Source organism: Mustela nigripes, chromosome 6 (genome assembly GCF_022355385.1).
Source record: "Mustela nigripes isolate SB6536 chromosome 6, MUSNIG.SB6536, whole genome shotgun sequence".
Classification (NCBI taxonomy): Eukaryota; Metazoa; Chordata; class Mammalia; order Carnivora; family Mustelidae; genus Mustela; species Mustela nigripes.
Genome location: NC_081562.1, coordinates 139,595,028 through 139,622,055, shown reverse-complemented (window position 1 = coordinate 139,622,055; position 27,028 = coordinate 139,595,028). Strand labels below are relative to the sequence as shown.

At 35.5% G+C, this 27,028-nt stretch overlaps 1 protein-coding gene across 1 annotated transcript in view; it reads right to left on the bottom strand.

The window, feature by feature from the left end:
- Positions 1-407: 407 nt before the first annotated feature.
- Positions 408-27,028, bottom strand: part of CCDC7 (coiled-coil domain containing 7) — a 213,362-nt gene continuing 186,741 nt past the window's right edge. Inside the window, exons 12-16 of the mRNA XM_059404564.1 lie at positions 24,522-24,607; positions 22,537-22,591; positions 12,455-12,520; positions 1,003-1,221; positions 408-503 (exon numbers count right to left, since the gene is read on the bottom strand). Coding sequence (XP_059260547.1) covers positions 408-503; positions 1,003-1,221; positions 12,455-12,520; positions 22,537-22,591; positions 24,522-24,607 — 522 coding nt within the window. The remainder of the gene's footprint in view (positions 504-1,002; positions 1,222-12,454; positions 12,521-22,536; positions 22,592-24,521; positions 24,608-27,028) is intronic.

The following is a 27,028-nucleotide window of genomic DNA, read 5'->3' as shown; positions in this document are numbered from 1 at the left end:
GGGATTAAGGAGCGCGCTTGTGATGAGCACCGGGTGTTACATGTAAGAGCTGAATCACTACATTGTAAGCCTGATATTAACATTACACTGTATGTTAACTGGAATTTAAATAAAAACAAAAAATTATATTTAAAAAACATTAAAATAAGGAAAAATTACTGGGTGATGATAGTCTCCTTAAAAAAAGTTAGAGTATTGGCTTTTAATTTTACTTTATTATTATTATATGCTACTTTACTATGCTATCTCTACTACAAACTCTTATTCTGAAAACAAAAAGGAAGGACACTAAAGAATATAAAATACTATTAAAGAAATAAGAGACCTGATAAGACCTATCCTGCTAGAACAAGGACAAGCAAAATAATATTCTCAACCATTTTGCTTTACTTCTTTAACTCTTCCCATTACTTGTCAATAAAGTTGCTTATGTATACACTGTTATTTTCTTCCAAGGCATAGATTAATAAATCTGAATGTTCAAGAAAGAGCTTCTGAATCCACTGTGTAACACAAACAAAAATACATTTTTTCAAGAAATTTTCCTCACAAATAGCTACCCTTGTAGTGAGCAAAGCATAACATACGTACTTAAATCTCTGTGTTGTACATGAGAAACTAATACAGTGTGTGAACTGCACTAAGTAAAAAAATAAATTTAAAAATGTTTTCCCATGGTTTTGCATTTATATTTACTTTTATTAATTTATAGTAAAATATCTTTGGTCTAGGAACTCCTATTTTTTCTAGCTCTCAAATCTCAGGTGTTTATATCATCATTCAAAACCAATACATATCTAATTTATAAATTTGTATTGAAGAAAATGAATTGCTATAACTAAAGTTACCTTTAGCAAGACAAACAGTCTAAGCAAAGAAACAGGGCATAGAAATTTTTTTTAAATAATATATACAAATGAAGTAAACAACAATATAAAAGATAATCTTACAGCAAAGATCACTGTTTTTCTGTCTTCTACTCTATTTCTGTAATTTCCTTACCTGTAGATGTTCTTGGAGTTTAGAACTTGTCTTTTGTCCACCTGAATCTGTAACTACTGATTTCTTTGTTCCTCTCTCCAATGGTATATCTTTTGAATCTTCAACTTTTATTTTACTAATACCCATTTCCATTTTTGTCTTGGTCTTCCCTTCACTTTTAAGTGATTCTTTCCCTTGATTTAGGAAATAGTCAAGTTGATGCTTAGCTCTTTCAGCTTCCTATTTTTAAAAAAGTAATGATTTATCAAGATTTATGTGTGACTTTTTTGGTCAATATTACAACTTTCAAGAAGAAGACTATGTTCATGTCCACATTATTTCTCAGCTTTATTTTTACTAAATTGGAAGAAGCTAATTAAACCACTGATATAATCCAAAGTTTAATCCATAGGTTAAAATTAAAAACAGTGAAGAAATGCCTTCCACTTTGAGGGCTATTTTTATATCCCAGGAATATCCCCTATTATTTTTTTAAAGCTCTAATTATTATAGAGGCATAATAAAAGTGAATAAAAGATATACATCAAAAAAGGGGATAGAATGCAACCAGGGTAATTAATATGTATAATATCAAATAATTTTAAAAATGTGGAAAATAATTTATTTCTCCAGAATATAAGGTCTTTAAATGCCACCTTTAATAATTTTTTATTTAGATCAACAAAAATAAAGTTCACAAATAATCTTACCACAAACAGAAAACTCACTGTTAACATTTGATATATATCCTTTCTCATTACTTCTAAATATAATCAGTGCATATATGTATTTTTAAAATTTTTATCTATACTATCCTACTATACATACATGATATGCTTTTTACTAAATAAAGTCATAGATATGTTCCAATGACAATAAATGTACATCTAAATCTGAATAGAAAATAGAAGTACATTTAATAGTATACTTTTATTTTGCAAATTTCTTACTAAGGACATATTGGTAATTTTAAAATATTGGTATTAAAATTTTTTATATTATACATACCTGTACAAAATCTCTGTACATTCTTTTCTTCTTTATGATAAACTTTAGTAACTGCAATGATTCACTGAAAAGCCTATGTTGTCCCAAAACTTTTGCTATATATTTTCTAGAGAAGTATTAATTCATGGTAATAAAATTATATAAAAGAGTACTTAGTTCAGGATATAGCCACAAATATTAGATATTTCTGCTCCAAAAATTTTTACTGAAATGGCAGGTAAAAAAAAAAATCTATTCCACTGTTATTTTAAAGTTGCATTTATCTGATAACTAGTGAGGTTGAATATATTCATATGCATTTATTGCCCTTATGTGTTTCTAAGTTATGACCTGCCTGTTTGTATCTATTTGGGGGAATATTTGGTGGAAGGGCATTCATATTTTCTTTTAAAGATTTTATTTATTTATTTGACAGAGAGAAATCACAAGTAGATGGAGAGGCAGGCAGAGAGAGAGAGAGAGAGGGAAGCAGGCTTCCTGCTGAGCAGAGAGCCCGATGCGGGACTCGATCCCAGGACCCCGAGATCATGACCTGAGCCGAAGGCAGCGGCTTAACCCACTGAGCCACCCAGGCGCCCCGGGCATTCATATTTTTTATAGATTTGTAGAAGATCTTCATATAAAACATTCTGTTAAGAATTTGCATTTATGTTTATATCTCACAGATCTTTTATCATACAAAAGTTTTAAATTAATAATAACCAAATATATTGCAATATTCCTTTGCAGTACGATGCTTAGAAAATCTTGCTCTAGCCAAGACCATGTCTGTTACCCAGAGTTTCTTCTATAACATTTTCATACTCCATTTATTAATTTTGGATCTTAAATCATTCTGCAACCTATTTTGATATATGTCACAAACTATTGCATGAGAACTACTTATTCATAGCAGTTTATTTTTTGTGACTGTTTTGTCTTTCTATAAAAAAGTTTCAACAACTAAAACTGTAATATACTAAATTATTACATTCCTTTGAATCTGTCTCTGGATTTTTTTATTCAGCATTAAGTCCAGAACCACATTGCTTTAGTTATTATAGTGTAACATTACACATTATCTTTGAACCACCAAATCCTTATCATTCTTTTGTATTTTAACCAGTTTCTTATCTCAATATATCTTTTGTCTTCCTGATAATTGTCAAACTCAAAAATAATTCTGTTTATATCCAGAAATAAACTCCTTTAAATCTATATATCAATTTGGAAGATACTGAAAACTGAAATACTTATAATACTGAACCTTCAAAATCAAAAATATAAATTTCTATTTCTTCACTATTCATCTATATCCCTCAGTAAACTATGTTTTTCTTCATTAAAAAAAATTATTTTTTGTTAAATATGCTTCTCTAGCATTATAAATAGAATCATCCCTACACACGAAAAAATGCTCAATATTGCTTGACATCAGGGAAAAACAAATCAAAACTACAAAGAGATACCACCTCATACCAGGCAGAATCGTAAAAATTAACAAGTCAGGAAACAAGAAATGTTAGCAAGGATACAGAGAAAGGGGAACTGTCTTACATCATTAGTTCAAGTTGGTGCAGCCTCTCTGGAAAATAGTATGGAGTTTCCTCAAAAAAGTTAAAAAAAAAAAAAAAAGAGCTACTCTAAAACCCAGCAATTGCACTACTAGGTATTTACCCAAAGGATACAAAGGTAGTGATCCAAAGGGGCACCTGCACCCCAATGTTTATAGCATCAATGTCCACAACCCAAACTATGAAAAGAACCCAGATGTCCATTGACAGATGAGTGGGTAGGAATATGTAGTATATATAGACAATGGAATATTGCCTAGTCATCAAAAAGGATGAAATCATACCATTTACAATGACATGGATGGAACTGGACGGTATTATGCTAAGTGAAATAAGTCAGTCAGAGGGGCGCCTGGGTGGCTCAGTGGGTTAAGCCGCTGCCTTCGGCTCAGGTCGTGATCTCAGGGTCCTGGGGTCGAGCCCTGCATCGGGCTCTCTGCTCAGCAGGGAGCCTGCTTCCTTCTCTCTCTCTGCCTGCCTCTCTGCCTACTTGTGATCTCTCTGTGTCAAATAAATAAATAAAATCTTTAAAAAAAAAAGATTTAAAATTTAAGTCAGTCAGAGAAAGACAATTATCATATGGTTTCACTCATATATCATAGAGGAAGGGAGGGAAAAATAAAATAAGATGAAATCAGAGACAGACAAACCATAAGAGACTCTTAACTATGGGGAAAAAACTGATGGTTGTTGGAAGGGAAGTGGGTGGGGAGATGGGGTAAATGGGTGATAGGCGTTAAGGAGGCACTTGATGGAATGAGCACTGGGTGTTATATGCAACAGATGAATGATTAAAGTCTACATCTGTAAATAATGGTATACTATATATTAACTAAATGAATTTAAATAAAATAAGTAAAATAAATAAATAAATAAGTAAATAAATAGAATCCTCTCCAATATTGTTTCTAAACGGTTGTTTTGGATAAAAAGGAAGGCTATTGCTTTTTTTTGCTTTTCTTTTAATTTTAACTCCAGTGTAGTTAATACACACTGTTACAAATGGTGATATACCATATATTACTCAGTGCCCATCAAGATAAGTGCATTTTTGTCTTGCTAATTTTGGCCATTCTAACTGGTGTAAAGTGATATCTCAATGTGGTTTTAATTTGAATCTCCCTGATGGCTAGTGATGATGAACATTTTTTCATGTGTCTGACAGCCATTTGTATGTCTTCATTGGAGAAGTGTCTGTTCATATCTTCTGCCCATTTTTTGAAGAGATTTTGCTGAGTAAAATAAGTCAAACAGAGAGAGTCAATTATCATATGGTTTCACTTATTTGTGGAACATAACAAATAGCATGGAGGACATGGGGAGTTAGAGAGGAAGAGGGAGTTGGGGGAAAATGGAAGGGGAGGTGAACCATGAGAGACTATGGACTCTGAAAAACAATCTGAGGGGTTTGAAGTGGCGGGGAGGTGGGAGGTTGGAGTACCAGGTGATGGTTATTGTAGAGGGCACGGATTGCATGGAGCACTGGGTGTGGTGCAAAAATACTGAATACTGAATAATGAATATGCTGAAAATAAATAATAAATAAATTTAAAAAATAATAAAATTTTTAAAAATGGTTAAAAATTTAAAAAGAAAAGATAAGTGCATTCTTTTCTTAAATTTTAATTTGCACTTTTTTTTATGTTATGTTAGTCGCCATATAGCACATCATTAGTTTTTGATATAGTGTTCTATGATTCATTGTTTTCCTATAACACCCTGTGCTCCATGCAATCCATGCCCTCCTTAATACCCATCATCAGGCTCACCCCACCCCCCTCCCTGCTAAAACCCTGTTTGCTTCCCAGAGTCCATAATCCCTCATGGTTCATCTCCTACTCTGATTTCTCCCCCTTCATTTTTCCGTTCCTTCTCTTAATGCCCTCCATGCTATTCCTTATGTTTCACAAATAAGTGAAATCATGATAATTTACTTTCTCGGTTTGACTTATTTCACTTAGCATAATTTCCTCCAGTCCCATCCATGTTGATGCAAACTTGGGTATTCATTCTTTTTGATGGCTGAGTAATACTCCACTGTGTATATGGATCACATCTTCTTTACCCGTTTGTCTTTTGAAGGGCATCTTAGCTCTTTCCAGAGTTTGGCTACTGTGGGTATTGCTGCTGTGAACACTGGGATACACGTGGTAAGTGTACTCTTAATCCCTTTCAAATATTTCACCCATCTTCCCACCCACCTCACCTCTGGTAATCAAATGTTTGCTCTCTAAAGGTAAGAGTTTGTTTCTTCTTGTTTCTTGTTTCTCTCTCTCTCTCTCTTTTTTTTTTTTCTTTTTTTAAAGTTGATTTGAGAGAGAGAGCACAAGTGGAGGGAAGAGGCAAAGGGAGAGTGAGAAGCAGGCTCCCCACTGAGTAGAGCCTGACATGGGTCTGAACACAGGGTCCTGGGATGAAGACCTGAGCTGAAGGCTCCTACTTAACTGACTGAGCCACCCAGATGTTCCTGTTTGTTTTGTTTCTTAAATTCCACATGTGAGTGAAATCATACAGTAACTGTCTTTGATGGCCTTATTTTGCTTAGCATTAGACTTTCTATTTCCATCCACATTGTTGTAAATGAAAAGATTGTGTTCTTGTTTATGGCTGAATAATATATATATATTTATACATAACATATATGTAACATATATTATGTAATATATATGAAACATACATATATACATAACATATATTATGTAACATATACATATATGTAACACATATGAATATATAACATATATGTATATATATTATATAATATTATATAATATATATATATAGAGAGAGAGATGTATCTGTAGATATCTCTCTCTCTATATATATATATATAAAACATCTTCTTGATCAACGGACATTTGGGATGCTTCCATAGTTTGGCTATTGTAAATAATGCTACAATAAACATAGAGGTTCTCATATCCCTTTGAATTCCTGTTTTTGTATTCTTTGGTTAAAATACCCAGTAGTGTGATTCCTGGATCATACAGTAGTTCTATTTTTAATATTTTGAGGAACAGCAATACTGTCTTCCATAGTGGCTGCACCAGTTTGCATTCCCATCAACAGTGAGGGCACCAGGGTTCCATTTTCTACACATCTTCACCAATATTTGATGTATCTTGAGGTTTTTATTTTAGCCATTCTGACAGGGATGAGGTGGTATCTCATTGTGATTCTGATTTGCATCTCCCTGATGATGGGTGATCTTGAATATGTTCTAATGTGCCTGTTGGCAATCTAGATGTCTTCTATAGAGAAATGACTGTTCATGTCTCCTGCCCATTTTTATTTTTTTTATTTAATGTCAGTTAGCCAAGGTATAGTACATCGTTTGTTTTTGATATAATGTTCAATGATTCATTAGTTGAATATAATACCCAGTACTCATGATATCATGAGCCCTCTTTAATTCCCATCAACTGGTTACCCCATCTTCTCCACCCACCTCCCTTCCAGCAACTCTCAGTTTCTGAGAGTCAAGAGTCTCATATGGTTTGTCTCCCTCAATGATTTCTTCCCATTCAGTTTTCCCTCTCTTCCCCTATGGTCCTCTGCACTCTTTCTTATGTTCCACATATGAGTGAAACCATATGATAACTGTCTTTCTCTGATTGACTTATTTCACTTAGAATACCCTCCAGTTCCATCCATGTCAATGCAAATGTTACATATTCATGCTTTCTGATGGCTGAGTAATATACCATTGTATATATGAACCACATCTTCTTTAGCCATTGAAGTACCTCTCGGCTCCTTCCACAGCTTAGCTATTGTGGACATTGTTGCTACAAACATTGGGGTGCAGGTACCCCTACAGATGACTACGTTTGTATCCGTTGGGTAAACATGTAGTAATGTAATTGCTGGGTCATAGGGTACCTCTATTTTTAATTTCTTGAGGAATCTCCATACTGTTTTCCAAAATGGCTGTACCACCTTGCATTCTCACCAACAGTGTAAGAGGGTCCCCTTTCTCCACATCCTCATCAACATTTGGTGTTTCCTGTCTTTTAATTTTTTGCCATTCTAACTGGTGTGAGTTGGTATCTCATTGTGGTTTTGATTTGTATTCCCTGATGGCCAGTGATGCTGAACATTTTTTCATGTGTCTGTTAGCCATTTGTATGTCTTCTTTGGAGAACTGTCTGTTCATGTCTTCTGCCCATTTCTTGACTGGATTACTTGATTTTGGGTGTTGAGTTCTTTATAGATCTTGGATATGAGCCCTTTAGCTGTAATGTCATTTGCATTCCCATTCCATGGGTCACCTCTTAGTTTTGTTGACTGTTCCTTTGCTGTGCAGAAGCTTTTCATCTTGAGGAAGTCCCAAAAGTTCATTTTTGCTTTTGTTTTCCTTTCCTTTAGAAACATGTCTTGCAAGAATTTGCTGTGGTCGATGTGGAAGAAGTTAATGCCTGTGTTCTCCTCCAGGATTTTGATGGATTCCTGTCTCACACTGAGGTCTTTCATCCATTTTGAGTTTATCTTTGTATATGTTGTAAGAGAATGGTCCAGTTTCATTCTTCTGCATGTGGCTGTCTAATTTTCCCAGCTCCATTTACTGAAGAAACTGTCTTTTTTTCCATTGGATGTTCTTTCCTGCTCTGTTGAAGATTAGTTGACCATAGAGTTGAGAGTTAATTGTCTTGCTGCATTTAAGATTTTTTTCTTTATCACTATATTTTGTAAATTTAATTATAATATGTCAGGGATGCCCAGGTGGCTCAGTGGGTTAAGCCGCTGCCTTCAGCTCAGGTCATGATCCTAGGTCCTGGGATCGAGTCCCACATCAGGCTCCTTGCTTGGCGGGGAGCCTGCTTCTCTCTCTGCCTCTGCCTGCCACTCTGCCTGCTTGTGCACACACTCTCTTTCTGACAAATAAATAAATAAAATCTTTTAAAAAATATATATCTTGGTATCAGCCTTTTGTTGATTTTGATGGGAGTTTTCTATGTCTCCTAGATCTGTGTGTCTGTTTTCTTCCCTAGATTATTGAAGTTTTAAGTGATTATTTCTTCAAATACATTTTCTGTTCCAGTTTCTCTCATCTTCTTCTAGGACTCCTTTAATACAACTGTTGTAACCTTTGATGGAGTTACTGAGTTCCCCAAGTCTATTCTCATGTTGCATAATTCTCTCTTTTTTTCAGCATTATAGCTTTCCTTTATTTTGCCATCGATGTCATTAATTTATCCCTCTGCATCTTCCAGTCTGATATTCATTGCATCAAGGATCTTTCTAACCTTCTTTTTTGTACTTTTCATCTCTGATTAATACTTTAACTCTTTTATCTCTGTGGTAAGGGTCTCACCCTAGTGAATAGCCTAATGATCCCTGCTTTATATTCTCCATCAGGCATGTTATTTATATCTGCTTCACTTAGATGTCTGGCCACAAATTTATCTTCTTTCATTTGGGATAAATTCCTCTGTCTTCTCATTTTTTCTAAGACTCTGCCTTCTTCTGTGTGTTGGAAAAGCCATTTATGTTTCCCTCTCTTGACCTAAAAGTAATGGCCTTATGAAGAAGAAGTCATGTACTGCTCAGGGCCTAGAGCTTCAGGGAGTGTCTACAGTGTGTTGCTTGTCTTCTGCTCTTATATTCTGTCTGCTCTATCCTTCAAGTCAGTCATTGCAGAGGATTTCTTTGCCTGCTGTTGGCAGTGTTTAGTGCCTGGCCTAAATGTGGGGAGTTTTAATTAGGTGTATTCTGATATGTTTGGGAAATGAGATCTATCACCACCTCCATGGGAACTGAGGCCCTGCAAAACTCTCTGATTGGCAGATGTGATGTAAGCTGGTGTTTGTGCTGGTCTTCTGGAGGATGCACCAACTGCACAGGACTGAGGTAAGCACTACTGAGAAGGGCAGTTTCACTGGAGTACAGGGGAATAGGGCTTAGGGTAAGCAAGCAAGGCCACCAGTGTCCACACTGCATTACTTCCTGTGGGTGGCTCTGTGTTTATGCTGAGGGGTGGGGCATGGAACTGGTAACCAGCTTTGTTCCCAGAGAGGTGTCTCAGTGAGTACTACCTCTCAGGAACATGCTCTGAGAAAAGCAAATAATGTCCCCACTGTATGCCCCAAGAACTCTTCAGATCACTGTTTCCATACTGTATGTTCCCAATTATTTTTGCCTGCCTTCCCTCCAAGAACACTACACTGCCTTCAGGGCTCTATCCTAGCCAAGTTTGTTGACCTTTAAAAATTTAGGCTTGAAGCCATGCTGGCTGCAAGAACTCATAAAATTCAGCACCCGCCCCCTTCTATTCCAAGCCAATTACTTTGGGGAGACATTCTCCTTGTACATTCCACTACATGCTCTTCTCTCTCCTGCCATTCTCGATGACCACAGCTGTGTTCCCTCTGCCACAGCCAAGATCCATTTCTCCCCTAAACCACATCTCTGTACTTCCTAACTTCTTTGATGTGGCCTCTTCCTGTAGTTGTCAGTCTTCAGGTTGGTTTCTGTGATATTTAGGATGATTTGATAGTTACCTCGTTATAATCATGGAATGAGGTGAGTTTAGGGTCCTCATATTCTGCCATATCTTCTTCTCTCCTGCTACTTTAAATTTTTTTTTTCTTTATCAGTAAGTTTTTCATTATGATTACCATGTATCTTGGTGTGGACCTCCTTAGGTTGATTTTGTTGGAAGAATCTCTGCTTTCTGGATCTGGATATCTGTTTCTTTTCCCAGATTAGGAATGTTTTCAGCTATTATTTCTTCAAATAAATTTTTTGCCCCCTTTTGTCTGTCCTTCTGGGGTATCTATACTGTGAATATTATTATGCTTGATGAAGACACAGATTTCCTTAAGTCTTTCTCATTTTGCATATATTTTTTTCTCTCACTGACTTTGCTTGAATACTTTCTATTAGCCTGTCTTCCAGGTTATTAATTTATTCCTCTGCTTCCCCTAGCCTGCTCTTTATTCCCTCACGTATATTTTTAATTTCAATTATCATGTTGTTGGTCTCTGCTTGATTCTTTTTAATCTTTTTGTTAAGGGCCTCGCTAATATCTTCCACTCTTTTCTCAAGTCCAGCAAGTATTATAATTATTACTTTAAATTCTCTATCAGGTATAACACTTATATCTGTTTTGCTTAGGTCTCTTGATATGATTTTGTCCTATTCTTTAATTTGGAACATGTTCTTCTGTCTCTTCATTTTGCCTAAGCCTCTCTGTTTCTGTGTTCTAGGAAAGTTAGCTACATCTACATCTCCTGTTCTTAAAAATGACCTTATAAAGAAGAGGTACTGTAGTGCCTCAGTGCAGCATCCCCTGTTCCAAGGAACTGATGCTCATGGGGTGTCTTGTATGTGTGCTGAATATGCCCTGATGTGTCCTAGTCACTTTTTTCTTCAGTCATCTGCAGAGACTCTCTGCCTATTGCTGACAGTATTTGCTCCTTAGTAGAGCACATTTTATAAGGTGCACACTAGTCTAATTGTGAAATGAGACCTGTGGCAGTGGACCAGTGCTGTGTGGGTAAGGCACACAATTTTAACAGGATTGTAGCTTGGGCTTCCATAGGGCTTGCCACCACTGCCAGGACCAGGAGCACCAAAATGAGTACACCAAGAGAGGAGGTATTAGTGAAGTTTGCATGGGTCTTCTGGGGAAAGGGATCCCCAGATCCAGGGATCTGGGACTGAGGCAAATGGGAAGTTTTGGTCTACTGAAGGGTGAGAGTGTGGGGCTTAGTGTAATCAAGTTAAGTACTGAATATCGGCATCATGCTGGTTCCTACAGGTAGCCTTATGTTTATGCTAGAAGGTGGGGAAGGGAGATGGCACCTACTATTTCCTTTGCTCCTGGAGGGATTTCCCTTTGATTCCCACCACTCTGAGAAGGGCTCTGAGATGAGTAAATAATTCTCCCTCCCATATACTCCATGCATTTTTCAAACTGCTGCTACTATGCTATACCTCCACAAACTATTTATTGTGTTGTCATTAAAGACAGAGCCCAGCTTCCTAATATGCTCTGGGCTCTCTTGGAGCCAGCCTGCTAGTTTTTAAAATTCCAGGCTTGAAGTCATGTTACTTTTAAGAACTCAAATTTTGGACACTCTTGCTTTCAAGCTCAAATATTATAGAGATTCATCTTCTCCATGCAAGTAGCAGTCTCTCTTCCCTCTTTTCACCCACAGTGTCCCTTTCTCCGAGGAACAGTCCCACATAAATGTTTAGTTCCCCACCATGTCCTCACCCTGCCCTACCCTCTTCAGTGTGGCCTCTTCTCTATGTTTACTTGTGGAGTTTCTTCTGTCAGCCTTTAGGTTGTTTTCTGGATTACTTACACTGATACGAGTGTCATCTGGCTATATCTGTAGGATGAGGTGTGCTTAGAGTCCTCCTATTCTGCCATTTTCCCAGCCTCCTTACATTGCTTTTTTTTAATGTATTTTGTCCTCAGCCACATTTCAGAATTATATCATTAACAAATTTGTGTATTATCTTGTATTTTTTCAAAGGAAAATAAAAATAAAAATAATTATACTTTTGTCTATCCATTTATGAAAATGTTTGTAGTTTTTTTCATTTCTTTACTCATTTAACAAGAATTTCATAAAGAATTATAAATACCAATATCCTAGTTTAACTGAGTTGAGCTGCAATGAGGGCATTATTGTCCACATAACAGTGCCTCAGTTTGAAATAGATTTATTTTTTTGATTAAGGAAGTTTATTTTTCTTTCTAGTTTATTGTTTTGAATAAGAATGAAAATTAAATTTTATTAATATATTGCTAGTACATAAAATGAATGCACTTTAAATCTGGAATATTAGTATAATACATAGACCTATTAGTTTTCAAGGTCAAAATTATTCATTTAACAGTTGTTTACAGATATTTCCTTCACTTGTTGACAATTTTAAAAGAACATAATGTAATTTACCTGGAAAGCCTGTTTCAGTTGTTCCTGAAGGACTTTGTTCTCAGTTTCCAGAGCATGTGCTACTTTCTATGTTATAATATAAGAGGGAAATTGCATTCATTTTAGTATTTGTTTCTATAAATTTATTGTTACAATTATTATCTTTCTAAAATACACATAAAGCCAAGATGATGACTGGAACATACACATTTACTTCCACATTTCTCAGAAATAATGGTGGATAATTTCTGCAGCTGTCATTTCCTATCGATTTTCTACAGGAAAACTGACTTCAATATGATAAATTATTACCACAATAAATTAAATATTTCATTTTTCCCCTTTTCTCTAGACCTGAAATATTTAAACACAAACATTTCAAATTTTATCAAAAGAAGAAACTCTACTCTTAGCAGAAAATAAACATAGTTCTGACTTTGTGAGAATGAATGGATTCTGTTACACATGAAATGTCTCAGCAATTCTCCATCAGATGAGAGACAGTTGAATAATCATATCAAATTCCCCAGCTCTGTTTCTGGTACAGGAGGGTAAGTTCCTACTGGACAGACCCAGCCACACATAAAAACTACAAACCCTAAGCAAAATACAAATATCAACACTAAATAACAACAAAGAATAGATAGATTCTTGAGAGAAAGTGATGCTTGGAAGAAGAGTCCTAGGTAAGATTCTCGTTTCCTGGCTTCTAGTCTGAGGGCAATCCTACCTGAGCCAGACAGGGCATCTAATAGCTGATTAAAACAACAACAACAAGAGTTTTTACGAACCAGAAGAAAGAAATCAGGGCAATGGCATCACTGAAAAACTTAGGGGAAGTCACACAAAGAAGAGAGAATGACAGAAGGAGACCCAAATTCTGTATAAACCCTTACCAAACTTCCCCCAAGCCCTGAACCACATATACCTATGGAAGACTCTAAGCAACCTTCCAAAACCTAAAAGAACTGAAATGCAATTTAAGTGGTTGCCTAAACACAGAATTTTCATTTTGCATCCAATAATGTTAAGTATATTAATGGAAAACAAACAAAAATCAGACTAACCATATAGTAGGATATAACAGAATATAGTAGAAGAATATAGTAGAATCCAGAGTTTGAATGACATGATATTCCCAATATTCAGAACACAATTTACAATTACTTGACATTTAAAAAAACAGCAAAATGAGACTTACTCATAAGATAAAAACAATCTACAGTGATCCCAAGATAGATTGAATTTTAAAGTTAGTGTATAAGAATTTTAAAGCAACTATTATAATAATACCCAAAGTAAGGGAAAATAATGATGGAAATAATAAAAATTCCAGCAGATTAGTATGACCTATAAAAAATAGCCAATGTAGGTGTGCCCGGGTGGCTCAGTTGGTTAAGCGACTGCTTTCAGCTCAGGTCATGATCCTGGAATCCCAGGATCGAGTCCCACATCAGGCTCCCTGCTCAGCAGGGAGTCTGCCCTCCCTCTCACCCTCTCCCCTCTCATTCTCTCTCTCTCTAAGTAATAAATAAAACCTTTAAAAAATAGCCAATGTAAATTATGGTAGAGAAAAATACAGTATCTGAATTTTAAAAATTTAAAGGATGACCATAGAAGCAAATTGGATAGGACAGTGGAAAGAGTTAGACCCATTTGAAGATATATCAGTAAAAAATACTTATCTAAAGACATGAGAACAAATATCTTAAAAATGAAGAGAGACTGAGGAGCAATTGTGATACTATGAAATATCTAACATGTAATTGCATTCTCACAGGAAAAGGGAGAAAGAAAGTAATAGAAAAAGTGGTTGAAAAAGTATCTGAAAATTTCTCAAATTTGGTGAAATTTCCATACTCGAGATGCTCAGCAGACCCAAGTTGATGTATGTAAAAAAAAAAAAAAATCATGCCTACACACCTCAGAGCGAAATGTTGAGAACCAAGTAAAAGGAGAAAGTCTTTTTTTTTTTTTTAAGAATTTGTTTATTTATTTAAGAGAGACACAGTGAAAGAGGGAACACAAGCAGGGGGAGTGGGAGAGGGAGAAGCATGCTTCCTGCTGAGCAGGGAGCCTGATGCGGGGCTCAATCCCAGGACCTGGTCTCGTGACCTGAGCTGAACGCAGATGCTTAATGAATGAGTCACCCAGGTGCTCCTAAAAGGAGAAAGTCTTAAAAGTAGACAAAGAGAATGCCAAATTACACAGAGAAAAATACTGATTTGAATGATTGCTTCTCATCAGAAAAATATGAAGTTTAAATGAAAATGGAAAACCATCTTCAAAGTGTAGAGTAAATGTGTCTCTTCTGAAAGTGTTATGTCAAGAAACAAAAGAAAGCTCTAAATCTATATTTTTGTTCTTACTGAAATTTGAGAGGACACAGCATCAATGAAAACAAAAAAAGGTAACAATGAGGACAAAAACAAGCCTTCTAGCTACTGTTCAAGGGATCTCTATATAGGACTATAATGTACCAAGGAAACTCACATTCATAAATGGGCACAGAAATATAATAAGCCATCTACTGGGACTAAGTAACTTCAGAGAGGAAAAAGAAGTTGAACAAACCACAAAGGTATCCCCACTAAGGCAGACCTAAAGGGACAGACAGAAAATAACTGTAAAAGAACAAAATTCAGAAAGCTCTGATGGATGCAATTATAGCCATAAATTAAGATCCACTGAGATTATTTTTTAAACAAGGCTTTGAACTTAAAATGTCAAGAGGGAAGACACTATTAGACTTCATGGTAAGATGACAGAGTAGGAGGATCCTAACCTCACCTCACCACACAGAAACAGTGCAAATAACCCAGAAAAATACCTAAAGACTGGCAGAACAAAGTCCACAACTAAATGTAGAGAAAAGACTGCATTGGAGTGGAAAGGAAGGGTGGAGACACTGTAGGGACCTAAATGGATAGTGCACCATCCATGGGAGGGAGGGGTAAGAAACAGACTATCACAATGGAAATCCTGACAGGGAAGATGAATCCCCATAGCATTTGACTCTTTAAATCAAAGGGACCAGATTTCATGAGTTCTTACAACCAGCAGGTCTTAAACCCTAGAATTTTCAAAATAGCTCCACTCTAAAAGAACCTAGAGGATATTAGGAAGCTGAGTCCCCAGGCTTAAAGAGAAAGCACAATTGCTAGGAAGATACAGCTTAGCAACAGCACTTTCAAAAATATCTGGGACATACAGGAGGGAAAGTTAGTTAGTAATCCCAGAGTTCACTAAGGAAATTCTACAGTAAAAAAGGTAGCTAAGCAGGTGCCATTTCCTTCCCCATCCCACAGCATAATCACATAGCTACATGCAGGAACCAGCCAGGCACTAGCATTCACTACCTAACATGCCTACACCATGCCACTCCTCCCTCCAGCTGAGACTGCCTCATTCCCAAAACTGCGGGTCCCTTCCCCAGAAAACCAGTGGAAATAATGCCAACACTGCATCTCCTGATTCTTGCAGAGGACAAGTACATATTGTTAAAACTGCACCCTCTGAGCAGCTGTGTCTGGCTCATACACACCTCTTCGGGAAGAAGACAGAGGATGCCCCACCCACCACTTTCAAGGGCAAGACATAAATGACTTTCGTAACGCAGAGAAACAGACACAGATAGTTGGGCAAAATAAGGAAACAGAGGATTATGTCCCAAATTAAAGAACAAGACAAATCACAGCAAGAGACCTAAATGAAACAGATATAAGTGTTATGCCTGATAGAGAATTTAAAGTAATGATTATGATGATATTCAGTGGACTTGAGAAAAGGTAGAAGACATCAGTGAGACCCTTAACAAAGAGATTAAAAAGAAAACAATCAGGGATCAAGAATATTATAGTTGAGGGGTGCCGGGTTGGCTCGGTGGATTAAGCCCCTGCCTTCAGCTCAGGTCATGATCTCAGGATCCTGGGATCAAGCCCTGCATTCGGCTCTCTGCTCAGCAGGGAGACTGCTTTGCCCTTTCTCTTTTGCCTGCCTCTCTGCCTACTTGTGATCTCTGTCAAATAAATAAATAAATAAAATATTTTTATAAAAAAGAATACGATAGCTGAAATTAAAAATACACATGATGGAATAAATAGCAGGCTAGAGGAAGAAGAGGAATAAATTAATTACCTGGAAAACAGACTAATGGAAAGTATGCAAGCAAAGTCAGTGAGAGAAAAAAAATACATAAAAAATGAGAAGAGACTTAAGGAACTCAGTGACTTCATCAAGCATAATAATATTCACAGCACAGAGACCCCAGAAGAAGGACAGACAAAAGGGGGCAGAAAGTTTATTTGAAGAAATAATAGCTGAAAACATCCCTAACCTGGGAAAGGAAACAGATATCCAGATTCAGAAAGCAGAGATTCCCCCCAAAAAAATCAACCCAAGGAGGTCCACACCAAGACTTATGCTAATTGAAATGTAGTGATAAAGAGAAACTTTTTTAAGCAGCAAGAGAAAGAACAGTTACATACAAGGGAAACCATATAAGGCTATCAGCTGGTTTTTCAGCAGAAACTTTGCAGGCTAGAAAGGAGTGACATGATAAATTCAAAGTGCTGAAAGGGAGAAATCTGCAGCCAAAAATACTCTATTCAGTAAGGCTATAATTCAGAATAGAAGGAGAGATAAAGGGTTCTTCTAAAGGGCTCATGACTACTAAACCATCCCCACAAGAAATATTAAAGGGGACTCTAAGAGTGGAAAGGAAAGACCGTAAGTGAGAATATGAAAAGTATAAAACAAATAGAAGTAAAAATAAGTCTATTTGTAAATACCAGTGAAAAGATTCACAAAATAAAAGGATTTATAGGGGCGCCTGGGTGGCTCAGTGGGTTAAGCCTCTGCCTTCAGTTCAGGTCATGATCTCAGGGTCCTGGGATCGAGTCCTGCATCAGGCTCTCTGCTCAGCAGGGAGCCTGCTTCCTCCTCTCTCTCTCTCTGCCTGCCCCTCTACCTACTTGTGATCTATCTGTCAAATAAATAAATCTTTTTTAAGAAAAGATTTATGATATGAGACCACATACCTAAAATGGGGGAGAGTGAGACAGTAAGCAATGGGTTCCAATTTAAGTGACCATCAACTTCATAAAGATTGTTACATGCAATGTTCTGTACAAACCTAATGGCAACCCCAAACCCAAATCCAGTAATCGATATGAAAAGAATAAAGAAAAAGAAATCCAAGTATATCACTAAAGAAAACCAGTAAATGATTAAGGATAGCTAAAGCTAAAGGGATCAGAGAAAAACTATCAAAACAACCAAAAAACAGATAACAAAATGGCAATAAATGTATACCTATCAATAATTACTTTGAGTGTAAATGGATTAAATGCTCCAATCAAAGAACATAAGGAAACAGAGTGGATATAAAAACAAGACTCATCTATATGCTGTGTACAAGAAACTAACTTCAGACCTAAGAAACCTGCACATTGAAAGTGAGGGAATGGAGAAACATCATGCAAGTGGATGTCAAAAGAAAGCGGTAGTAGCAATACTTATGTCAGACAAAGTAGACTTTAAAACCAAGACCGTAATGAGAGAAAAAGAAGTACACTATATAATAATAAAAGTGGACAATCTAACAAGAAGATACAATTATAAATTTTATGCAACCAACATGGGATCACCTAAATACATAAAACCATTAATAACAAAAATAAAAGATCTAATCCATAGTAAGAAGAGGACTTTAACACCGGACAGATCACCCAAACAGAATATCAACAGCAAAACAGTGATTTTGAATGACACACTAGACCGGATAGGATTAATGGATGTATTTAGAAAATTCCATTTTAAACAGCAGAATACACATTCTTTTCAAGTACATATGGAACATTTTCCAGAATAGACTACATATTACTACATATTAGGCCACAGACAAGTTTCAAGAAATTTGAAAAGATCAAAGTAGTACTCTGTGACTTTTCTGACCACAATGTTATGAAACTAGAAATCAACAACAAGCAAAATCTGGAAAGACTACTAATATATGGAAGTTAAATAAGATGCTACTGAACAATGAATGGGTCAACCAAGAAGTCAAAGAAAAAATCAAAAACTACATGGAGACAAACGAAGTGAAAACTGAACAGTTCAAAATCTTTGAGATGCAGCAAAGGCAGTTCAAACAGGATAGTTTATAGCAATAAGGCCTACATCAAGGAGGAAGAAAATTCTCAAATAAGAAACCCAACCCTACCCTTAAAGGATATAGAAAAAGAAGAACAAACAAAACCCAAATCCAACAGAAGGAAGGGAATAATAAAAATTAGAGCAGAAATAAATGATACAGAAATTTAAAAAACAATAGAAAAGGTCAATGAAATCAGGATCTAGGTCTTTGAAGAGATGGACAAAACTAGTAAACCTCTAGACAGAATCATGAAAAAAAGAGGACTCTAGGGCGCCTGGGTGGCTCAGTGGGTTAAGCCGCTGCCTTCGGCTCAGGTCATGATCTCAGGGTCCTGGGATCGAGTCCCACATCGGGCTCTCTGCTCAGCAGGGAGCCTGCTTCCCTCTCTCTCTCTCTCTCTGCCTGCCTCTCCATCTGCTTGTGATTTCTCTCTGTCAAATAAATAAATAAAATCTTTAAAAAAAAAAAAAAAAAAAAAAAAAAAAAAAAAGGACTCTAATAAAACAAAATCACAAATGAAAGAGGAAAAATAAAAAATGATGCCACAGTAATACAAAAAATTATGAGAGAATATTATGCAAAATTATATACAAAAAAATTGGACAACCTGGAAGAAATGGACAAATTCCTAGAAACATATAACCTACCAAAAATGAAGTAGGAAGAAATAGAAAATTTGAAAACAGTGATTACCAGCAAAGAAGACGAATCAATAATCAAAAAAAAATCCTAACAAAGAAAAGTCCCGGATCAGAGGACTTCACAGGCAAACATTTGAAGAAGGATATTTCTTTTATCAAACTAACCCAAAAAATAGAAGACAAAGGAATGCTTCCAAAGTCATTCTATTAGGCAAGCATTACCCTGATACCAAAACCAGGTGGATACCACAAAAAAAAAAGAACTATCACCCAATATCTCTGATGAACACAAATGCAAAACTCCTCAACAAAATACTAGTAAACCAAATTCAACAATATACTAGAAACATCATTAACCACAATCAAGTTTTCGTGCAATGCGAAGTTGGTTCAATAATTTTGTGATGCATGACATCAATAAGAGAAAGGATAAAGACCATGTGATCATTTCAATAAATGCATAAAAAGCATCTGACAAAGTATAACATCCATTCATGATAAAAACCCTCAACAATGTAGTTTAACAGGAACATACCTCAACATAAAAAAGGCCTTTTATGAAAAACCCGCACAACATCATACTCAGTTGTGAATAATTGAGAGTTTTTCCTCCAAGGTCAGGAACAAGACAAGGCTGTCCACTTTCATCACTTTTACTCAACACTATACTAGAAATACTAGCTAAAGTAATCAGACAACAAAAACAAATAAAAGGCATCAACTGTTAAAGAGGAAAAAAATTTCACTATTTGCAGATGACGTGATACCATATACAGAAAACCCAAAAGACTCCACAACAAAATTACTAGGACTGATTATTGAATATAGTAAAGTTGCAGGATACAAAATAAATGTACAAAAATCCATTAAATTTCTATACATTAATAATGAAGCAGTAGAAAGAGAAATTAAGAAAATAATGCCATTTATAATTACACTAAAAACATAAGATACCAAGGATAAATTAAACTAAAGAGGTGAAAGACCTATATTCTGAAAAGTGTAAAACATTGATGAAATTGACAATGGACACACAGAAATGGAAAGACATTCCATGCTTATGGCATGGAAGAAAAATATTGTTAAAATGTCTATACCAGGATGCCTGGGTGGCTCAGTTAAGCATCTGCCTTTGTTAGTTAGGCTCAGGTCATGATCTAGGGTCTTGAGATAGAGTCCCACATCAGGTTCCCTGCTTAGTGGGGAGCCTACTTCTCCCTCTGCCTGTCACTCCTCCCGCTGTGCTCTTTTTCTCTCTCTCTGACAAATAAATAAAATCTTTTTAAAAATGATAATAAATAAAAATAATAAAATAAAATGTCTATACTATCCAAAGCAATCTACAGATTTAATTCAATCCTTATCAAAACACCAATAGTATTTTTTTAACTGTATTTTTTCAGTGTTCCAAGATTCATTGTTTATGCATCACACCCAGTGCTCCATGCAATATGTGCCCTCCTTAATACCCACCACTAGGCTCACCCAACCCCCCCTCCCCCATCCCCTCCAATACCTTTCACAGAACTAGAAGAATGTTAAAATTTGTATGGAACCACAAAAGACTTCAAATAGCCAAACCAATCTTTAAATTGAAAAGCAAAGCTGAAAGTATCACAATTCCAGATTTCAAAGCCATAGTAATCAAAACAATACGGTACTGGCACAAAAACAGACACATAGATCAATGGAACAGAATATAAAACACAGAAATAGGCTCCATAATTATAAGGTCAATTAATCTTTAACAATACAGGAAACAATACTGTTCTATAGAAAAATAAAATGGTAAATGTGGTAGGCAAAATACTAATTCTCCATCCCTGAAGTTATGCTCTGAATAATCCACTCCCTTTGAGTATGGGTAGGACCTGTAATTTGCTTCTAGTCAAGAGAAGATAGCAAAGTGATGAGATGCTACTTACTTTATTAGATTGCAGCATATAGCTAAAGTGATGAGATCTCATTCTCATGATCATGTTATATTTAAGACTCTGTCTTAGCAAAAGAGAGAAACCTTTGGTTGGCCTTGAGGAAGAAGCAAGCAGCTGTGATATAAACTACGTATGGAAAAGGTTCCAAGGCCAAGTGCCTCAGTCCTAGGAAGGAACTGATGTTTGCCACATGAGCTCCATCCACATGAGCTTAGAAGGGTACCCTAAGAAAATGGAATAGAGCTTACCTAACACCTTAATTGCCTTGAGTGAGCATAGGACAAACTGGGACATAGGTAAGTAAGTCTGCTCAGTCTCTTAACGCACTCAAATCATGAGGTGATATAAGTTGTTTTAAAAACTGAAAAATTTATGGTAACTTGTTATGTAGAAATAGAAAATTAATACCATAATATTTAATATTCAATATCTCAAGTATACTCTCATTTTCTTCCCAAATTTATGTTACCTGATTCTTACAGAATTCAGGTGTATGCTTGTCCAGCCATTCACTGAAATGAGTAGTATGATGCTCTGGCAGTTATTAAAAAAAGTTAACATGTACACACACACACACAAAAATAAAGGTATTCCAAGGTCAAGATGAAATAAAAGGTTATTTACATTTCACTGAATCACATAAAAAAGTGTGGGCTCTATATTTCACAATTTAATTTTTTCTTATTTGATTTTTACACCTCTTATACCTTGTTGAGATAGAGAAGATAATTGTTTTACCCATTTTAGTGACCAAAAATACAAACTTTAACAAGTAGGTTAAAGAGACTTGTCCAATGGGATTGGGAGGGAGACAAACCATAAGTGACTCTTAACCTCACAAAACAGAGGGTTGCTGGGGGGAGGGGTTTGGGAGAAGGGGGTGGGATTATGGACATTGGGGAGGGTATGTGCTTTGGTGAGTGCTGTGAAGTGTGTCAACCTGGTGATTCACAGACCTGTACCCCTGGGGATAAAAGTATATGTTTATAAAAAATAAAAAATTATTTAAAAAAATTTAAAAAAAAAAGAGACTTGTCCAATGTCACAAAACTTAGTAAGACCCTGTTATGACTCCCAGTAGGATCTTATTTCCTCCATGATATTACCTGCTGTTGAGTGACCCATGGTGATTTTCATAACCTTGACAATAAATATGCTTGGATTTACCATTTTATTTTCTGGAACTTACTGAGAAAAAACCAACCAATAAGGAAGAACTACCTCAGAAAGAACTTTAATACAGACATAGAAATATACACACATACACATACACATCCCTATGTTCACATGCATACTAATGTTGTCTGCACATATAATTATCAGAGAATATCCTAATTAAATTTATATGCATAGAGAAAGTATGTGTCTTACTTGGACTTCAAGCAAATCTCCTTTTCTTTTAAGATCTCTGACAAGAGACTTCTTCCTGTTATTAAAAAGATTTTTAAAAAATAAAAAATAAAAAAGTAAAAATATTTTTAAATATATCATGATATTTTAAATTGTATGACTACTTTGATTTCTTTGGTACTTAAACCATTTTTAAATAAAATTCCTCAGAAGAAATTCTTATTTTTAAGAATCATAAATCCATATAAGTGATAAATAATTGAATAACATTTCTCAAGCTAATTTCTCATGGTATGATTAAAATATGGAAGTGGAATAAGGCAAGGATTTTCAAAGTACATTGATCATTTTTTCCTCTATGGTCATCTTTTCCTAAGTTTTCATTTAAATTCCAGTTAGTTAATATATAGTGTAATACTAGTTTCAATTGTACAAAGCAGTGATTCATCACTTCCATTCAAACATCCAGTGCTCATCACAGTGTACTCCTTAATCCCCATCACCTATTTAACCTATCCCCTTACCCACTTACCCTCTGGTAACCATCAGTTTGTTTTCTATAGTTAAGAGTCTGTTTCTTGGTTTGCCAACAACGCAAGAAACAATAGGTGCTGGCAAGAATATGGAGAAAGGGAAACATTTTTACACTACTGCTGGGAATGCAAAGTGGTGCGGCCACTCTGGAAATCAATGTGGAGGTTCCTTGAAGAGTTAAAAATGGAACTATCCTATGATCCAGTAATGCTCTAGTAGGTATTGACCCAGAGAATACAAAAATACTAATTCAAAGGGATACATGCACCCTGATGTTTATAGCAGCAGTACCTACAATGGCCAAATTATGGAAACAGCCCAAGTGCTCAATGACTGATGGATGAAGATGTGATGTATGTATATAGATATACAAGTGCACTTATGATGAGCAGGGGTTATTGTATGGAAGTGTTGAATCACTGTATTGTACACCTGAAACTAATATTGCATTATATATTAAATAACTAGAATTTAAATAAAAACTTAAGATGACCAGAGAGGAAAAAAAGATCAATGCACTTTGAAAATCCTTGCCATATCTCACTTCCATATTTTAATCATACCAGTAAGAAATCAGCTTGAGAAATGTCATTAATATACACACTGGAACACCCACTGGAATATTACTCATACATTAAAAGAACAAAATCTTGCATTTGCAATGATATGGATGGAGCTAGAGAATATTATGCTAAGCAAAATAGGTTAGACTAAGTACCATATGTGGAATCTAAGAAACAAAACAAGCAAAAAATTAAAAGGAAAGAGGGTAGTCATCTTTTCTTTTCTGAGACAAAGTTCAAGACTGTCCATTGAATTTCTTTTCAGAATTTGTGAAATTCTACAAAGACTGAATTGATAGTTTCTTTTTATTTTTTTTATTAAATTGATTTATTTATTTTCAGAAAACAGTATTCGTTATTTTTTGATAGTTTCTTTTTAAAATTATATATTTATATTAGGATTTGACTAAAGCAGATTCAAAATGCAAAGAGAAAATTTTATATTACTAAAGAAAATATTCACTTAATAAGGCCACTTTACAATAATCTACATGTATTAAAAATAGATGATTGATTCTACATAATACATATAATCAAGAAGTACAGTTAAAAAAAAAAAAGAAAGAAAGAACAGCCCAGAATAAAGAGTTAATGTACAAATCACAAATCATTAGCCAAACCATCATGGAAACAATGTAAATCCTTTGTCCCTAAGATGATTTTCAGATTTAATTCTGTTTACTTATTCCTTAATATCTTGTGCTTCATTCTCCCCTTCTAAACCACCTTTAGTTCTTTGTTTTTCCCTTCTCAGACCACTTCCACCATCATATCCTGGTCTGTCTATAAAACTATGTATTACATAGTATTATATATCTTTTAGAAATGGTTAATAAGTTATGTTTACATGACCTTAAATTATTTGTATAAAAATAAAATATAAATTAGCAAGGAAAAAGATTAACTTACTCTTCTGAATCCTCAGGTTTTCCTTTGTCTTTTTTCTTCTCAGTTTTTATAGTTTTCTTTGTCCTATTGTATGTAGGTTTTGTTTTCTGTGTAATTTTATATAAGCCAGAAATAGTTAATGAAAGAATAAATTAGAGGGAAATAAAAGATAATATACATTAATAAGGTTTCAATTTTACTTTGAGAATCAGTGTGCTACCTTTCAAGGAAAACTATCTAAATAGAAGCAAAACAAAATTAAGGATATAGTTAAAATGTTTCTTATGGCAATTTACTGAATATAAATTGTATTTAAGCTAATACATATCAAAAACTTAAGTGCCCCTGACAAATTATAGCCTGCTTCTCCCTCTGCCTGCTGCTCTCCCTGCTTGTGCTCATTCGCACTTTCTGACAAATGAATAAATAACATCTTTTTTAAAAATGGATAATTAAGTAACTAGGGAAACACTACCAAGTTATGGTAGACACAGGATATTTGTGCCCAGTATCCTTTTTTTTTTTTTTTAAGATTTTATTTATTTATTTGACAGAGAGAAATTACAAGTACACTGAGAGGCAGGCAGAGAGAGAGAGAGAGAAGGAAGCAGGCTCCCTGCTGAGCAGAGAGCCCGATGCGGGACTCAATCCCAGGACCCTGAGATCATGACCTGAGCCGAAGGCAGCAGCTTAACCCACTGAGCCACCCAGGCGCCCCCCGGTATCCTTTTTTTTACCTTTTGTTAAGAAACAGCACCACATTTTCCCTATGACCCTGCAATTGCACTCCTGGGTATTTACCCCAAAGATACAGATGTAGTGAAAAGAAGGGCCATCTGTACCCCAATGTTTATAGCAGCAATGGCCACAGTCGCCAAACTGTGGAAAGAACCAAGATGCCCTTCAACAAACAAATAAGGAAGATGTGGTCCATATACACTATGGAGTATTATGCCTCCATCAGAAAGGATGAATACCCAACTTTTGTAGCAACATGGACGGGACTGGAAGAGATTATGCTGAGTGAAATAAGTCAAGCAGAGAGAGTCAATTATCATATCGTTTCACTTATTTGTGGAGCATAACAAATATCATGGAGGACAAGGGGTGTTAGAGAGGAGAAGGGAGTTGAGGGAAATTGGAAGGGGAGGTGAACTATGAGAGACTATGGACTCTGAAAAACAATCTGAGGGTTTTGAAGAGGTGTGGGGGATGGGAGGTTGGGGGAACCAGGTGGTGGATATTAGAGAGGGCATGGATTGCATGGAGCACTGGGTGTGGTGAAAAAATAATGAATACTGTTTTACCGAAAATAAATTAATTAATTTAAAAAAAAAAGAAAAGAAACAGCACCACATTTTAAAGGAGGTTCTGCACCTCCCCCTCCTCAAACTGTACTAGTGACATTTGACCTAAGCAAAGCCAATAAGATCCTATCACCTAAAATTTGACTATTTTGGAAGAGAAGCAGTTGGAGCTGAGTAATTCCAGAGTCAGTACCCAAAGTGATGGGGGATGAGGGAATAGCCATAAGCTCCTTCTCTAAAATTCTCTGAAAGGACAGAAGTAGAGGATGTCCATGAGCTCCTATTATTTTGACTCCCAGAGTTGTCCTGGTTCTAGCCTTCACCAAACATACTGTTCAATTTTCCTTCAACTCTTTGAATTACCATAATACCCATCTAAGATTTAGATTTAGATATGCGTTATGTAGAAGATTTTTAAATGTCTTGAAGATGCTGCCACAGTTTCTGATTTTGCATTCTTGTGTTATTTCTTTAGGTTTTGTGTCTCTAAACCACAGTTATTCTGCTCATAAGACTGGATGTACCCCTATGTTTACTGCAGCATTATTTACAATAGCCAAACTATGGAAGCAGCCCAAGTGCCCATCAGTAGATAAAAAGGGTAAGGAAGATACAGTACACATTACAATGGAATATGGTAACCCTAACCCTAACCTATAGGGTTAACTATATTTCAATTTAAATTGAAATTGTATTATTGTATTAGCAGTTATATGTCAACTATATTTCAATTTAAAAAATTGGTTGTCTACAAAATAATAAATTAAAAGAGATAATTAAGTTGGGAAAGTAAGCCTCCTTTGCTATATTTGTTATTCAAATTCCTGAGCTTGACATAACTCTATAGCCATTATTCTATTCCTACCAACCTATTACACCAACACTCTTTGAAAAAAATACTATCTTTTAAGATCTCTTCATCACTAACTTTGTGTGGATATAATATTACTACTACACATGTAATAATGCTCCTTCCACATTTCTCCTTCACATTTCCCCACCATGATCAGAAATGCTACAAGTAATTTCCAATGATAGAAGTTAAGAGTAGTCATTCATTGATTATATCTTAGATATGTAAAGTATTGGAAATGTGGCCACTGAATTTAATATATTTTATTTTCAAGTTTTCATTTAAATCTCAGTTAACATATAATGCAATATTAGTTTCAAGTGTAGAATTTAGTGACTCATCACTTACATACAATACCCAGTGTTCAT